Genomic DNA, 16,301 nt, shown 5'->3' with positions numbered 1-16,301 from the left:
AGGACTGAATTTCCTGCACACAAATAACTACTGTATTTTTAAGTTAGATTTGCTGTGGACTGAATGTTTGTGCCCCCAAGTTTGTATGTGGAAGCCCTAACCCCCTACGGTGATGGTACAGGAGGTAGGGCCTTGGGAGGGGATGAGGTCATGAGGGTGAGGCCCTCAGGATGGGATCAGTGCCCTTAGGAGACACCACTGAGTTTGCTTCCTTCCTCCCTCTTCCCACTCCCAGCCTCTCTCTCTCTCTCTCTCTCTCTCTCAAGTGAAGACACAGCCAGAAGGCAGCCCTTGCAAGCCAGGAGGAGATTTCTCTCCAGAAAGCAAACTGGTGGCACCTTAATCTTGAACTTACCGGCCTCCAGAACCAAGAGAAATTCAGTCCGTGGTATTTATTATAGTAGCCTGAACTAAGATAAGATTCCAGTTCCTACTGGTACTGTCGTTAAAATATCTCTACTTCTATCAGTTGAATATGTAACCATTAAAGTGACCATCTGTGTGACTTTGGGCAAGTTATTTACTTTCTTTGTGCCTTGGTTTCTTCATCTATACAGATAATAAATTTCCGCACAGGTGTAAATAAGTTAATTATGTAAAGTGCTTGGAAGGTGGCCCTTTTGTGGGAAGTTCTCAGTCACTGTGAGCTGCCGTTGCTGCTGTTATGAAAGTATTGCTGAATTCATAGTCCTAGAGCAGAGCTACGTCTCTGCACAAACGTGTAGACTCGTTCTCAAGAGACATGACCTACATTGCAGCCATAGGTTACACTGGTTGGCTTTCATACATGAAAAGTCTCGAACTCAGGGAGGGTGTCTTCCCCTAAGATGATTCCACAGTTGTGAGTCAAGTTCAACTCTTGGCAATGTTGGAGTGATTAGCACAGGAGTCCCAGGAGGATACGCCTGGCTGTCCCCTGCAAGGTGGGTCTTTCTCTCGTACCGTGTGCCACCCCAGCCAGCGCATCTGTGCCCCTCTGTGCAGTTTCACACCTGCAAGGCTCCTGAGGCTCACAGAAGAGCCTGGCACACTCAGGCAGCGCCACACGGAGAAGGCACGGGCCGGGCTAGCACGCACAGTCTGTTTTGTACTCAGAAGCACAAGGAGTGCGGGCTGAACGCTGGAATCGCTGCCAGGCAGTCCAGCCCTCAGGGAGCTGTGACCCTCCCGGCTGAGCTCTGACCCTCCCCTGTGTGTCCACCACATCGCCATGGCCGTGGGCGGCCGTAAAGCCAGGGAGAAGCACTGCCCTGTTCAGCCAACAGGCATTCTGCTGCGATCCCTCACCACTTGCTCGGTCTCTGTTTTATGGTAATTTTCTCTGAAACTGCAAGCACCCTGCCCCCAGGACGGGACTTTGACAATGAGGGAGCCTTAGTAAAAAAGAGAGAGAAATAAGTGTGGGGCTGTGACGGTGCAGACCCGCTTGTGGCCTCACTGCAGCATCCGTCCAATCAAAGGGAACGCAGGCGAGAACCGCAGCCCCAAGCGCAAGGGGGCAGGCAGGACGGTTTTGAGAAAATCAAGGAACTTCTCTGAAACACAAAGGCGCCAGGGGTCCCGTGTCTGTGATGGGGATTTTATGCACGATCCCATTCTGACCATTAGCCGTGTGTGGTTCGTTTCATCAGGTTACCCAGCCGCAAAGCGTGTGGACCCTCTCCTTGCAACACCTCAAAACCCTGTCTGATGTTCCCTGAATTATTACCTGACAGGACAGCACTGGGTAGAAAACTGGACTGTTTTCCAAAGAAAAAAAATGTGAGAGTGTTCCCAAAAGTGAGCTTTCTCTGGGGTCCCCACCCCACCCCACCCCACCCCACCCCCGCTTTCTCCTTAAACAGACCCTTCGAGTCTTTTTTTCCTATAATATCTTCTGTCATTTACAATAAAATTAAGTCAGTTTTTCCATTTTTAAATACAAATGAGAACACAGTACGTTTGCTGATCTGATGAGAATAAATGTCCTGGTCCAGGAGAAGGGAGCATACAGCACAGGGTGGTACCCGAGGGGCCTCCAGAGCAAGGACACGAGGCTGCCACCTGAGACTTAAACCATACTCAGCACAGAGGGCGTCACCTTGAGGACCCTCGGCTGAGTGTGGATTTGGTGGGAAACCAAAGGAAAAGCTGTGCTGTGACAGTGCGCACCCCGACATGGCCCCGAGGAGGGGCGCCTGGCCTGGGGACATGGAATTCTGGTGCCTCAGCCGTCTTGTCTGTGAGGTGCAGGTGGTGTGATGGTTAGAAGCACAGGGTCTGGAGTCCTCACTTACTCTGTGACACTGCAGGGTTCCCATTTCTCTGTGCCTCGGTTTCCTCGTCTGGAAAATGAGGCTAATGATCTAGTAGTTGTGAGAAGCAGATAAATTAATCTGTGTGGATTTCTCAGCACCGCACCCAACTCAGAGGAGGCGTAAATACTCGAGGCAGCTGCTGTTACCATCACGGCGGGCCCGTCAGGTCATCACAGCCCGACGCCCTTAAACACCTGGATCATCCATCGCCTGCCCTCGCCCGGGTTCCACCTTCACCAGTGGCATCTTGCTTAGTGGCTTCTGGTGTGCCCATCACCAGGGGGACAATCCGCTGGCCCTGCTGGCAGAACACTTCATCCACACGGCCGTGGTGACCCTGACTGACGCTGAGCATTTGGGGATTCGGGATGCATGTTCACGAGACCCCGTGGCTCTGCGTCCGAGCAGCCTGGGTCTCGGCCTGCCCTTGAGCCGAAGCCTACGGAGCAGCGCACGGCTCACACCCATCCGAGATTGCCTTACCTGTGACGTGGAGCTTTTCCTCGGTGACCTCGGCCTTCAGGTAGATCCGGCCCCTCTTCTCCGTGTGGTCCATCCCGCAGAGGCTGGGGACGTTTATCACGCACTGCTTGTGCACGTTCATATCACAGGCTGTGAGTCAAGAAAGCAAAGGGTGAGGCTGGGCGTGTGGCCTGGAAGCATCCCTCCCTCGGTGTTTTGGCTGCATGAACAGAAGTGAAAATGAGCCACCCTCTAACTCGATACTCTGCTATAATGCTTTTCGTGACATAAAGAACTGTTAGCAGATGTCCCTTACAGCACAGGCTTCATGTGAGTGACAATATCCTTAAAATACTCGATCCATATTTGTCCAGTCTTAACTGAAGCAAGACACCCCCCTGTCTTCTGTGAATGCTTCCAATATATAACAGCATACAAAATTCACATAGGTAAGTGTATGTATAGCGCAGACTAATTACTATTTTATGTACACAGAGGCAAATAACATGCACATTTTAAACAGAGGATTCTTTCTGCCAAAGAATTTCTTATGCCTTTCTGAGAATTTGCAGGGTTGAGTAAAGGAAATTCAGAAAATGTTCCTTTCCTCAGTAAACTGTATTTCCAAGGAGGCTTAAGTGCATTGCTTTTGTTTGCTGTTGTTGTTTTTAAAATAACCTGTGCTTGATATTTTAAACCTGTCTTCAGATATTTAAGTATTATTCTGAGTAAAACAAATATACGCCTGGCATAAGCCATTTCTCAGCAGCTGACATTACGTGGGCGAGACAGGGGGAGGATTAAAGAAAGATCAGTCTCACTGTAATGGACTAAAGGGACCCTGAGGAGAGTCCGGGGCACTGAGCACAAACAGAAGACTCTGTGTAGGTGTTTCAGCTCTACTGGCCCTGTACCTTCAGGCTTCCAGAAGGAGGGGTGGCCCCTGGGACGCCTGTGAATCCTCCAGGGGATGCTACAAGGCTCTTCTGAGCCTTCATGCCCCTTTCATTTTCAGTGGTTAATTTTAACGTGGTGAACTAAATAGCAAGAAGCATCACGAACAACGGATCTCAGCTATGATTATTAAACACCGAAAGCAGGAAAAGGGATACAACGAGGGAAGAACGATTAATGTGGATTCATTCCCAAAGGGAACCGTTCAAAATCATGTACCTTGATTCGGCCAGTACCAAGCCTCTTGAAAAGCTGTGCTATGACCCGCATTGACCAAATCACGTGTTCAAGTACTTGGGCAGAACGTGCAACTTAAGGGAATAAATGCCAGAGCCTCTGGAAAGGACGTGGACCTCAGGGAGGGCGTGGGAGGTGAAAGGGCCCTGGGCTGTATCTTTGTCTTGGCGCTACCGTCCGCGGCTTGTATCGTACATCCTGGGAAGCTCATTTGCTTTCCAACTCCCTTTCCTACTCCGCAAACTAAGAGGCCTGCACAAGTGGCTGCTGACTTTCTTTCCACCGAGCAGAAATGTCTACAGCATCATAACCTACTGTGTGTAAGGGCAGAGGAAGAGGCTTCTTCTCTGCAGAAGTGGCTCTGGCTGGCGGATGGTCTGGGTCCTGGCACCCATCTGCATATTTTCCTGCACCCCCCAGGAAGAAGCACAGGCAGCAGCCCCAGAAACCCTAGGACTCCAAGGCAAAGGGCTTAAAACAAAGCACACTGGTTTAGGTCAGGGGTTTTCAAAACATTTACTAACAGAACCCATTTTACAACCAAAATGTTAATAAGCAGGATTCTAATCTACAAACCAGATGAGTGTTATTTCATTAGCATACACTTGGTTAATAAATTCAAATCTATACCATTTATTTACTATAAAGACATTCCTGGATAACCAAGAAAGGCCTCTGATGCAAACAAAACTTTGCACCCAGCCGTTAGGGATGCCAGGTGAAGACTCAGTTCAGCCTCAGCGATGCATTTATTTCTGTCTTGTGTTAAAGTTGGACAGCATCCCCAAATCCTGGTTCACCCAGAAGAGGATGGGCAGCTGGTGCCCTTCTTTAAGTGCACCCTTCACAATCCCGGCTGACTCTGCAGTGGATGTAGCAGGAGAAACGGGAGGGCCCCTTCTGCCTACTGAGTGAAGCTGGGAACATCAGTCTGCAAGGTCACCTTCAACTCGTCAAGGTTGAGTGCCTAACACAGCTGAGGATTCACTTTTGTTCCAAGTTTTAAAATAATTAAAAGTGTATTTACAAGTGCACTTAGAATCCACACTTGCAGAGCCTCTGAAAACGGTGTCTTTGGAATCCTAGCGTTTCCCGAAATGCAGGAAGCCACCGGCCTTGCCAATCACGAAGCTTCCATGAAGCTCTCATATTCTACAGCTTGGGAAGGTGAAGCAGCCCTGCGTTCTGAGAAGCCATCCGTCTACTCCATAAAGTTCATAGAGCTTGATGTTTATGTGCAGTTGGCCCTTGAGTGACACGGGTTTGAACTGCACAGCTCCACTCAGACACGATTCCTTTCCAACAACTCCACAGCTGCTCCCCCCAAACCACACCCCCGTATCCGCTGACTGTGGACGCTGAGCGTCCGCGGAGGGTCCTGGAACCGACCCCCCTCGGATACCGAGGGAAGACGACATACGTATGTCTTTGCTCCATGTCGGGACACACAGATGAGGCTCGGGCCCTAAGAGCCGTCATTAACGAATGACACATCTTATATTCCCATGACCCTTCCCCTTCTACTAGAAAAAACCGGCTCAGTAAGTACCTTTTCATGTCCTAAGAATAAAACTTTATTGAAACAAATAAATAGCCTGGGGAATCTCATTACATGACAGTAATCAAAGCAAAGAGCTTCCACAGAAAGAAAGAGCTGTTTTTCTTTCCTCCTGGTGTTTGGTGGAGATGCACACAGAGCAGAAAGCAGAAGGGGAGAGGACGGACGTCTTCTGGGACTTCATCTCTAACTGGCCTGGTAGGAATCTGATCTGTCCAGAAACCCACAGGGCAAGTGAACTTCAAAAGTAAGATGCCCTCCCCGTTTTCATTTTTGCTGCGGTTTCAGTGCTAAGGAGGGCCTACTGGAGTTTTCCACAGTCCACCCACTAACTAGAGACCCAGGAAGATAATGAGTATGAATGCTCAGCTCATCTTGAAGCTGAACCAAATGTGGAATCTGGAGGTGGGGACACATGGCATTCGTTGTGGGGTTTGACGGGCCTGCGTGCGACAGCGATTGAAGATCTCTACCACGGAAGACCGGGGCAGCACCGACTCCACTAAATCGGGTGCTTTTGGGGTGAGGGTTCATAACTAGGCAGTTAAGTAGTTTAATAAACCAGAACTTCGAGAGCGGAGAGATTCTCTACTTTTTCAGTAGAGTCCATATCTGAACGAATTCTACTGATGGGCTGAAAAGTCACTACATCTTGAAGGGCCCTGTCAACCCCGGACGCATCTGCAGAGCCTCACCATCTACTAGGAAAAGAAAACTTACTTACTGTCACACTTCATCCCTTGATGGATAAGTCCGTACAGCAGTGACCCGCAGTGATCGCAGAAGGTGGGGCTTCCGTAAGTGTGGATCTTGAACTTGTGCTTGCTCCTGGGGTCCTGAGGGGAGAGGCAGCACGTGCTCATCAGTCACGGGGAGACCTCGCCTGGGGGCTAGGCCCGGCTCAGGCCTGCCCCTCCCGTCCCCACAGCAAGGCTCCAGGCGCCAGACTGTGTGTGCCCCGCCGTCTGAGGTCACACGATGGGCGGGGGCACCTTTGCCGCATCGTGTTTTAAGAGGCTGCCCGTTCCGGGCTGGGCACTGGATGCCCACGTTCCCTCTCTTTCCGGGGTGTAATCCGCACACAGCGGGGTTTCTCCCAAAGCTACCGCTTCTGGACCCAGAGCCGTCAAGGTGCCCGAGGGCGTGCAGAGCGGTTCAGACACCGTGGTCTTGCCACATCCCCAGGGCCCAGCGTGGGCTGTAGCAGGCACAAAATCAGGGTGTATCTGGGAAGCTGAGCTGAGTGACCCTGGAGCCGTTCAGCAGACTTTGGGCCATTTCCTTTTGGGCGAAGTTTCCAGGAATAGACTCTAAGACCACATATGCACCCAAACCCACAGGGACGTCTTCCTGCTTCTGCACCATTTCCAAAGCATCATATGCATTTGCAGAGGGAAACTTCAGTGTAATCAGATGAACACTGGAAATGCCTGGAAGCCCCCTCCCCTAGCCCCCGCGGCAATTCATCTCCTCTAGCGCCACGCAGATTACTGAAGGGACAACTAGGCAGCCTTTTTCCAAGTAGTGTTTTGTTCCTCAACCTACAGATAGATTATAGACAAGGAAGCAAAAATCACACCTAGCACACAGTAGTAATGACAGAGCAGGGGCGCTGCGGTCACACTGCCTGTGCTCAAATCCCCGTTCCGTTCCTTCCCAGAGGCATGACCTTGCCCCAATTACTCATCCTTTCTGCCCCATCTACACACCGGGAAATTAACAGGACTTGTCTTACGTGGTTGATATAAAGACAAAACAAGTCAATCTCAGTGAGGTGCTGAGAAGGGAAAACCCACGTAAAGCAGTAGCCCCTCTGCTTCCTGCACCTCTGTTTATTAATACGTAAAGTCGAGCACTGAGCTAAAAGACCAACACATCCTATTTGAGCTATAAAACAATTTCATCCTCAACATGCCACATCAGAACGCTTCCTCATTCAATTCCTCCTCCCAAACCATTCTCTGTGGCCTGGGCAGGTGCCCCTGTCTGAATGAAGGAAGATGCCAGGGGAGCAGGGTTATGGGGAGGAGAGACCACGAGCTCCACTACAGACAAGGGAAGCCTGGGGTGTCCTTGATGTGTCCCTTAGTCTGGGGCTTCTCCAATGCAAAGGTACTCAAAGAAAGATATTCTTGGCTTCTGACTTTCTAAGAGCCTGGGTGCTGGTGATGTGAGGGAATTCCAAAGGTCATCTTGACTTCATAAGATAACTGACCTTTTGGTTGACATTGGAACCTAAAATCTAAGACACATACCGACCAATGAATTATTTTGACTACTTTTTAAAGATAGAAATTAAAAATTCTGGAATATTTTAATCATGCAGATTAAAATAGTATAAAGAATAGTGGAAGTTAATAGCAATACAAGCCTACATCAAGAAACAGGAAACATCTCGAATAAACAACCTAACCTTGCACCTAAAGCAATTAGAGAAAGAAGAACAAAAAAACCCCAAAGCTAGCAGAAGGAAAGAAATCATAAAGATCAGATCAGAAATAAATGAAAAAGAAATGAAGGAAACAATAGCAAAAATCAATGAAACTAAGAGCTGGTTCTTTGAGAAGATAAACAAAATTGATAAACCATTAGCCAGACTCATCAAGAGAAAAAGGGAGAAGACTCAAATTAATAGAATTAGAAATGAAAAAGGAGAAGTAACCACTGACACTGCAGAAATACAAACGATCGTGAGAGATTACTACAAGCAACTCTATGCCAATAAAATGGACAACCTGGAAGAAATGGACAGATTCTTAGAAATGCACAACCTGCCAAGACTGAACCAGGAAGAAATAGAAAATATGAACAGACCAATCACAAGCACTGACATTGAAACTGTGATTAAAAATCTTCCAACACACAAAAGCCCAGGACCAGATGGCTTCACAGGCGAATTCTATCAAACATTTAGAGAAGAGCTAACACCTATCCTTCTCAAACTCTTCCAAAATATTGCAGAGGGAGGAACACTCCCCAACTCATTCTACGAGGCCACCATCACCCTGATACCAAAACCAGACAAAGATGTCGCATAGAAAGAAAACTACAGGCCAATATCACTGATGAACATAGACGCAAAAATCCTCAACAAAATACTAGCAAACAGAATCCAACAGCACATTAAAAGGATTATACACCATGATCAAGTGGGGTTTATTCCAGGAATGCAAGGATTCTTCAATATATGCAAATCAATCAACGTGATACATCATATTAACAAATTGAAGGAGAAAAACCATATGATCATCTCAATAGATGCAGAGAAAGCTTTCGACAAAATTCAACACCCATTTATGATAAAAAGTCCTGCAGAAAGTAGGCATAGAGGGAACTTTCCTCAACATAATAAAGGCCGTATATGACAAACCCACAGCCAACATTGTCCTCAATGGTGAAAAACTGAAACCATTTCCACTAAGATCAGGAACAAGACAAGGTTGCCCACTCTCACCACTATTATTCAACATAGTTTTGGAAGTGTTAGCCACAGCAATCAGAGAAGAAAAAGAAATAAAAGGAATCCAAATCGGAAAAGAAGAAGTAAAGCTGTCACTGTTTGCAGATGACATGATACTATACATAGAGAATCCAAAAGATGCTACCAGAAAACTACTAGAGCTAATCAATGAATTTGGTAAAGTAGCAGGATACAAAATTAATGCACAGAAATCTCTTGCATTCCTGTATACTAATGATGAAAAATCTGAAAGAGAAATTAAGAAAACACTCCCGTTTACCATTGCAACAAAAAGAATAAAATACCTAGGAATAAACCTACCTAAGGAGACAAAAGACCTGTATGCAGAAAATTATAGGACACTGATGAAAGAAATTAAAGATGATACAAATAGATGGAGAGATATACCATGTTCTTGGATTGGAAGAATCAACATTGTGAAAATGACTCTGCTACCCAAAGCAATCTACAGATTCAATGCAATCCCTATCAAACTACCACTGGCATTTTTCACAGAACTAGAACAAAAAATTTCACAATTTGTATGGAAACACAAAAGACCCCGAATAGCCAAAGCAATCTTGAGAACAAAAAATGGAGCTGGAGGAATCAGGCTCCCTGACTTCAGACTATATTACAAAGCTACAGTAATCAAGACAGTTTGGTACTGGCACAAAAACAGAAATATAGATCAATGGAACAAGATAGAAAGCCCAGAGATAAGCCCACGCACATATGGTCACCTTATCTTTGATAAAGGAGGCAAGCATATACAGTGGAGAAAAGACAGCCTCTTCAATAAGTGGTGCTGGGAAAATTGGACAGGTACATGTAAAAGTATGAAATTAGAACACTCTCTGACACCATACACAAAAATAAACTCAAAATGGATTAAAGACCTAAGTGTAAGGCCAGACATTATCAAACTCTTAGAGGAAAACATAGGCAGAACACTCTATGACATAAATCACAGCAAGATCCTTTTTGACCCAGGTCCTAGAGAAATGGAAATAAAAACACAAATAAACAAATGGGACCTAATGAAACTTAAAAGCTTTTGCACAGCAAAGGAAACCATAAACAAGACCAAAAGACAACCCTCAGAATGGGAGAAAATATTTGCAAATGAAGCAACTGACAAAGGATTAATCTCCAAGATTTACAAGCAGCTCATGCAGCTCAATAACAAGAAAACGAACAACCCAATCCAAAAATGGGCAGAAGACCTAAATAGACATTTCTCCAAAGAAGAGATACAGATTGCCAACAGACACATGAAAGAATGCTCAACATCATTAATCATTAGAGAAATGCAAATCAAAACTACAATGAGGTATCATCTCACACCAGTCAGAATGGCCATCATCAAAAAATCTAGAAACAATAAATGCTGGAGAGGGTGTGGAGAAAAGGGAACACTCTTGCACTGTTGGTGGGAATGTAAATTGATACAGCCACTATGGAGAACAGTATGGAGGTTCCTTAAAAAACTAAAAATAGAACTACCATACAACCCAGCAATCCCACTACTGGGCATATACCCTGAGAAAACCATAATTCAGAAAGAGTCATGTACCAAAATATTCATTGCAGCTCTGTTTACAATAGCCAGGACATGGAAGCAACCTAGGTGTCCATCATCAGATGAATGGAAAAAGAAGATGTGGCACATATATACAATGGAATATTACTCAGCCATAAAAAGAAATGAAATGGAGGTGTTTGTAATGAGGTGGATGGAGTTAGAGTCTGTCATACAGAGTGAAGTAAGTCAGAAAGAGAAAAAGAAATACAGTATGCTAACACATATATATGGAATCTAAGGGGAAAAAAAAAAAAAAAGGTCATGAAGAACCTAGTGGCAAGATGGGAACAAAGACACAGACCTACTAGAGAATGGACTTGAGGATATGGGGAGGGGGAGGGGTGAGATGTGACAGGGTGAGAGAGTGTCATGGACATATATACACTACCAAATGTAAAACAGATAGCTAGTGGGAAGCAGCCGCATAGCACAGGGAGATCAGCTCGGTGCTTTGTGACCACCTAGAGGGGTGGGATAGGGAGGGGGGGAGGGAGGGAGATGCAAGAGGGAAGAGATATGGGAACATATGTATATGTATAACTGATTCACTTTGTTATAAAGCAGAAGCTAACACACCATTGTAAAGCAATTATACTTCAATAAAGATGTTTAAAAAAAAAAAAAAAAAGAATAGTAAGCCAAACACTCATGTAAACTTGATAAATGTTAGCATTTCCTCCGATTTGTCACTGTATTAATACAATGTATTAATCACTGTAATAATAATTACTATTATTACCCTCATTCTACAGAGATGCTAGTGCTCTTCGAAGTCCTGTGGCCAGTGAACATCAGAGATGGGATCTGACCAGTAGCTGAGACTCTAACACTGGTTCCCATCCGAGAGCTTTCATAAATCCACCCAGAATGAGGCTCTGGCTCCCAACACCTTTTGAAAATCTTTTTATATTTGCAACACAATTTTTTTTTGAAATGAGAACACCACCTGTTTCTTGTAAATAAAGTTTTACGGAACACAGCCGTGCTCATTCATTTATGTATTTCCTGTGGCTACAATGGCAAAATTGAGTGACAGAACCTGCATGGCCCACAAAGGCTAAAATACTAACTGGCCCTTACAGAAAAAGTCTGCCAATCTCTGCTCTAGGACCGTGGTTTCCAAAGTATCGTCCCTACATGGCACCAGCATCACCTGAAACTTGTTAGAAATGAAATTATTTAGCCCTTCCCCAGACCAACGGAATCAAACTCTGTGGAGGAGGCCTCAACACGCCCTGCAGGTGAGCCTGACGTTGGCAGGTACACGAAGGCGGAGAACCACTGCTTTAGAAGGTTCCTCCACAAATATTTAGTAAGTGCTTAATGGGTGCCAGGTGCCTACATGTGTAAATGATTGACACAGGTCACTGGTTTACTTTGGAAATGTCTCTTGGGGTGAGAAAAATCCACACCTTCCTTGGGAGGTGACTTTTCCAGCCAGTAGCAGCTGTGAACGTGGTCTGAAGTGCGGGCTTAGCCTTCCACCAATTTCCCCAATATTCCAAGATGCTGGGCAAAATGTCAAGGGCACAGGCTGGTGTCAGTACCAATTAAAAGTTCCCAATGCGGATAGTAAAGGTCGTGTCCTACCACGTGGAGGGCAAAGAGGAGGCCAGGGGGAAGGACAGCCTGTTCTCCCTGCAGAAGGACAGCATCAACCGACGGCGTGAAATAAATCCAGCGTGGCAGCTCCCACACAGCCCCCGGAGCCTGGGCGCACCAGGCGGTCCCAGGGCAGCTGTCCTGCCAGTTGGCTGTCACATCGATCTCTATTGACGTGGCACATGGGGAACCTGCTTCACTTCTCAGGAGGATCTAAGGCTTACTCGTCCAAGCCCATGTGGCATCTTCAGGCTCTTGCCTTTGGAGGTGCAGGAAGAGAGCTGCCCCTCCTGGATGTGGCTGGAGAAGGACCAGGTTCTTGGAGTCTTTACACCCTAAAACTGTGCCAAGGACGGTGCCTACGGTAACAATGACAATAACAACACAAACACACCACCTGCTTGTGGACCATCCCTGTGTGCGGGAACTTTATGAAAACCAACATCTCTCCTATAGAAAGAGCCTTTACCAGGATTCTGGAGACCTGTGTTCTGACTCCGCCTTGATACAAACTCAGCAGCCTTGGAAAAGTCATGCCATTTATTTACAAAGCAGAAATAAACCCAGTCTGCCAATGTCCTAGCCGGGGGGTGAGGGTGAGGGAACATATGAGAAGGGGCTTTGCAACCTGAAAAATCCCTGGATGAAGGCAAGAGAAGATTACTTCCAACAATAACATAATCGTCATAAACTCCAAGGTGTCAAAGGTTTCCCAGCAATACTTCAGGGACCTGGGCCCGCAAGGGGAGGAAGGAGAAAGCTAACGGGCTCTGGTGCCCACAGGCGGCTGGAGGGGAGGCCACGTTGGCAAGAAGGCACAGGACTCTGTCTGTGGCCCTGAGACCTTCCCCTCCGCCCTGGACTCGCCCTCCAGGGCAGCACCTGTGAGACAACCTGCCCATCCAACCTGCCCGGGCATCACGGCGAGGGGCCGCGACCACCTCCTGCAGCGCAGAAATGAACTCGGGAGCACGGATGCTCTTCCCGGTCTGATCTCACCTCGTCTAACAAGAGAAACCAGTGTTAGCTGAAGGGCTGTGACTTAATGGAGATTTGCAGAGAGCAACTGCTCTAAAAATCAAACTTCCCGGATCTCTGATTTTCCATCAATAGCCAGTAACTTCTTTGGGCCCCAACTTCCTCATCTGGACCCCGAGGGTGTTGGTTGGATCGGGACCTTTCCTGTGGGATTTTAGGGAGCCCGACAGAGGTGTCAGGAGGTCCCGTGGGATGAGGATGGGAGAGGGAGGCTGCTGCGAAAAGAAAAATTTGAAAACAACTGGACTAGATGATCTCTGATCCTGTCTTGCTTTTAAAAAGAAAACCAACTTTTCATTTTTTATTTTGAAATCATCGAAGACTCACAAGAATTTGCAAGCAAAGTACAGACCGTCCCCATGCACTCCTCACCACCCTGCTTCCCCCACTGATAACATCTTACACGAGCGACCGCGGTACGTCAGCAAAGCCGGGACACGGACACTGCTGCAGAGACATGAACTAAACGACAGGCTTGAGAGCTTCACCAGGTCTTACGTGCATAATTCCAATGCATGTACTTTTACTGTACAACTTACGAATTAAATACTCTGTTTACTGAATAGGGAATACAGTAATATTTGCTGGGTAAATACCACTAAGTCAAGCAGGACACATTAAGTTAAAGGCACATCTGTTGTTGGTTCATCAAATATGTAACCCACTGGATCTCAAGGGATGGGGTCCTGGGAGAATGAGTCTCAAGACTGATCTGAAAAGTAGAATCAGATTGCTTTGCTCTAAGCATAAGAAGCATGTGCTGTTTCTAAAACGTTCTGATCAGGTTTTCAAAACAAAAGCATTTCGAGGCACAGGCCGACTGAGGGATCCCCGAAGTGCAGGACCAGCCACGGGGCCTGGGACAGTGAAAGGTGTGTCAGCCATGGCTTCCAGGTGATGCTGGTAACCCGGATGGAAAGATAGGACCCCAAGGCAGGAGCTGTGTCCCGCGGGCTCCAAGATGGGCTTCCTGACAGCTGCTGAGTGAATCACACAGACAGTGCCTGCCGTGGCGTCCCCAAGAGGCTCCGTGTGGCCAGGGAGGTGTGCGCAGAGGAGCTGAGCCTTAGGTGCCCGAGTGCCACTTGCCCTCGGGTGGTGAGAAGCAGCGTTTGATGGACGGGACCCGAGGGGTCTTTCTGACATCTATAAACCTCGACGTCCAACCCTTCCACTGGGGAAGCCCCAGGTAGCACCCCGGCCCTTCTCACCTTGTTTTGGGTGTTCCCCACTCCTGGTCTAACCATCTTCTGCCAACACCCCATCTGCCAAAACACCTAAAAAAGCAACAGCGAAGGCTGCTTCATCCTGCCAGGAAGCCGCTCCAGATGCCGGGACCAGGCACGCTTTCCTTCTTTCCTCTGGCCTTCCGGAGTGTTTTATTTCTTTTACCTGCCACTCATGCAGACAGTTACTCCTCTACCTTCCTCCCCCTCCATCTTCTCATCATTTATCACCAGCCCCCCAGCCCCCGCCGGAGGACAGACGCTGAGGGCTTTGAAGAGATTTCCTAAAGCACACTGCTGAATTTGCAGCTGGACCAGAACCAAGGCTGGCAAGTAAGTTTTCACGTTATCTCTGGGCTTCCTGGAAACCAAAGCAAGGAGGGAAAAGTAACAAACATGATATTAGGTTCCTCTGGGACCGCAAAGCCACCTGGATGCAGAAACCTGCCTTAGCGTCGTCTAAAGGCGTTTTGTCTCATACATGGTGAACCTCCATACACGTGTGTGAAAGGGACCTCCGAATCTTTAACAAAGCACACTTCCATCCCTGTTCACCTGGGGATTCACGATAGGTGTCCCACATATAAGTTAGGGTAAGTCCGGCTGCACCTGGTGCCACAGTGACATGGCTGGCCTACATACCAAATCTGCACTACTCCCAAGTTGGTAACATTTTCTCATTTAGTGCAATACGTGCAAATCTTACCTCTTACTTCTCTAGGCATTGGCAACCTCTCATTAAGAGAAGTGTGAAACCTGCTGTCATATGTCACAAGCCTGACATTATGTTATAACGAAAGCGGGAAACACTCAGCTTAGACATTTCTGTCGTCTACACGTTTGGGGGAGAAAAAATGTTTTTGACTACACCAATTTTCATAGGCACAAATGAAGTCTAACCCACAAATCTAAATCTAGGCTGCTTAGGAAAAAAATAACACGTGAACATTTCAAGTTCTACTGGAAGCATCTGCTAGCCTGCTTTTCCTTAGTTTTATAATACAGCAACTTAATTGGAGACAGATCTCAGCATTTCTACCAGGACTTTTCAAAGTCTTTCACCATCATCACCATCATTTTGTAATACGTTCAGAGTAGTAAACCCATGGGTCTGCAGTGTGCAATATTTTGATGCTGATGGTCCTTGCATTTCCTAGACATCTTCTTGTATTGTCTGTAAGCATCTAGAAGGCATCTTCTAGATGAGGTTTAAATTGCAGGCTTCCATGATGGAGACGCATCCAGCAGCATGCAATGTGAAACCTCTAGAGGAGTTCAAACCCTCATAGCCCAGGAGGCGGGCGATCAATGATGCTCTTTGACAAGGATGTTTATATTTGAATAGTCATCCCTTCAAATGCCCTTTTAATTGGATGAGTAAAAAAAAATAGCAGGCTTCTGGCTAGAGGTCATCTGGGCTTGAATTTTCCACCTGAACGTGAATGTCTCTGAAATGCCCTACACCTTTCCCATAGAGGGAGGACGGAAACAGTTGTCACTGAGGGCTGGGGTTCAGGCTTTAGGAGTTTCTGGAAAAGACTGCTTTTCATTGAAGCCCGGGGTGCGATTTCCTCAGCTGCCCTGAGCAGCGTGGCTCCTTCAAGCTGCTCCCTCCATGTACCAGGAAAGGTCCCTGTTTCACCATCTGATGTGTTCCCATGAAGCACAGTTGTAAGCCAAGCTTGGGTCTAAATGTCACCCACGTGCTGACTACACAAGCAACACCGAAAACATTGCTCCGAGGGTGAATCTGGCATTATTTCTGTGATCTTAAATTTCTTGGGAACAAGTTTTGTTTTGTTTCTTTAAAGTCTATGATTTTAAAAATTCCTATTTAAAACTTTTTGTTAACATCAGAGTATGAGCAAAACCAGATCATCTG

The 16,301-nt window shown here is 46.8% G+C and overlaps 1 protein-coding gene across 2 annotated transcripts in view; it reads right to left on the bottom strand.

The window, feature by feature from the left end:
• Nucleotides 1-16,301, bottom strand: part of PRKCA (protein kinase C alpha) — a 360,902-nt gene that overhangs the window by 99,277 nt on the left and 245,324 nt on the right. For both annotated transcript variants that reach the window (XM_061175760.1, XM_061175761.1), the window contains 2 exons: nt 6,233-6,344; nt 2,781-2,909 (listed from right to left, as the gene is read on the bottom strand). In XM_061175760.1, the coding sequence (XP_061031743.1) occupies nt 2,781-2,909; nt 6,233-6,344 (241 nt within the window). The remainder of the gene's footprint in view (nt 1-2,780; nt 2,910-6,232; nt 6,345-16,301) is intronic.

The sequence above is a fragment of the Eubalaena glacialis genome, chromosome 19 (genome assembly GCF_028564815.1).
Source record: "Eubalaena glacialis isolate mEubGla1 chromosome 19, mEubGla1.1.hap2.+ XY, whole genome shotgun sequence".
Classification (NCBI taxonomy): Eukaryota; Metazoa; Chordata; class Mammalia; order Artiodactyla; family Balaenidae; genus Eubalaena; species Eubalaena glacialis.
Note: the sequence above shows the minus strand (reverse complement) of the source record. Positions and strands in the feature narration are given on the sequence as shown.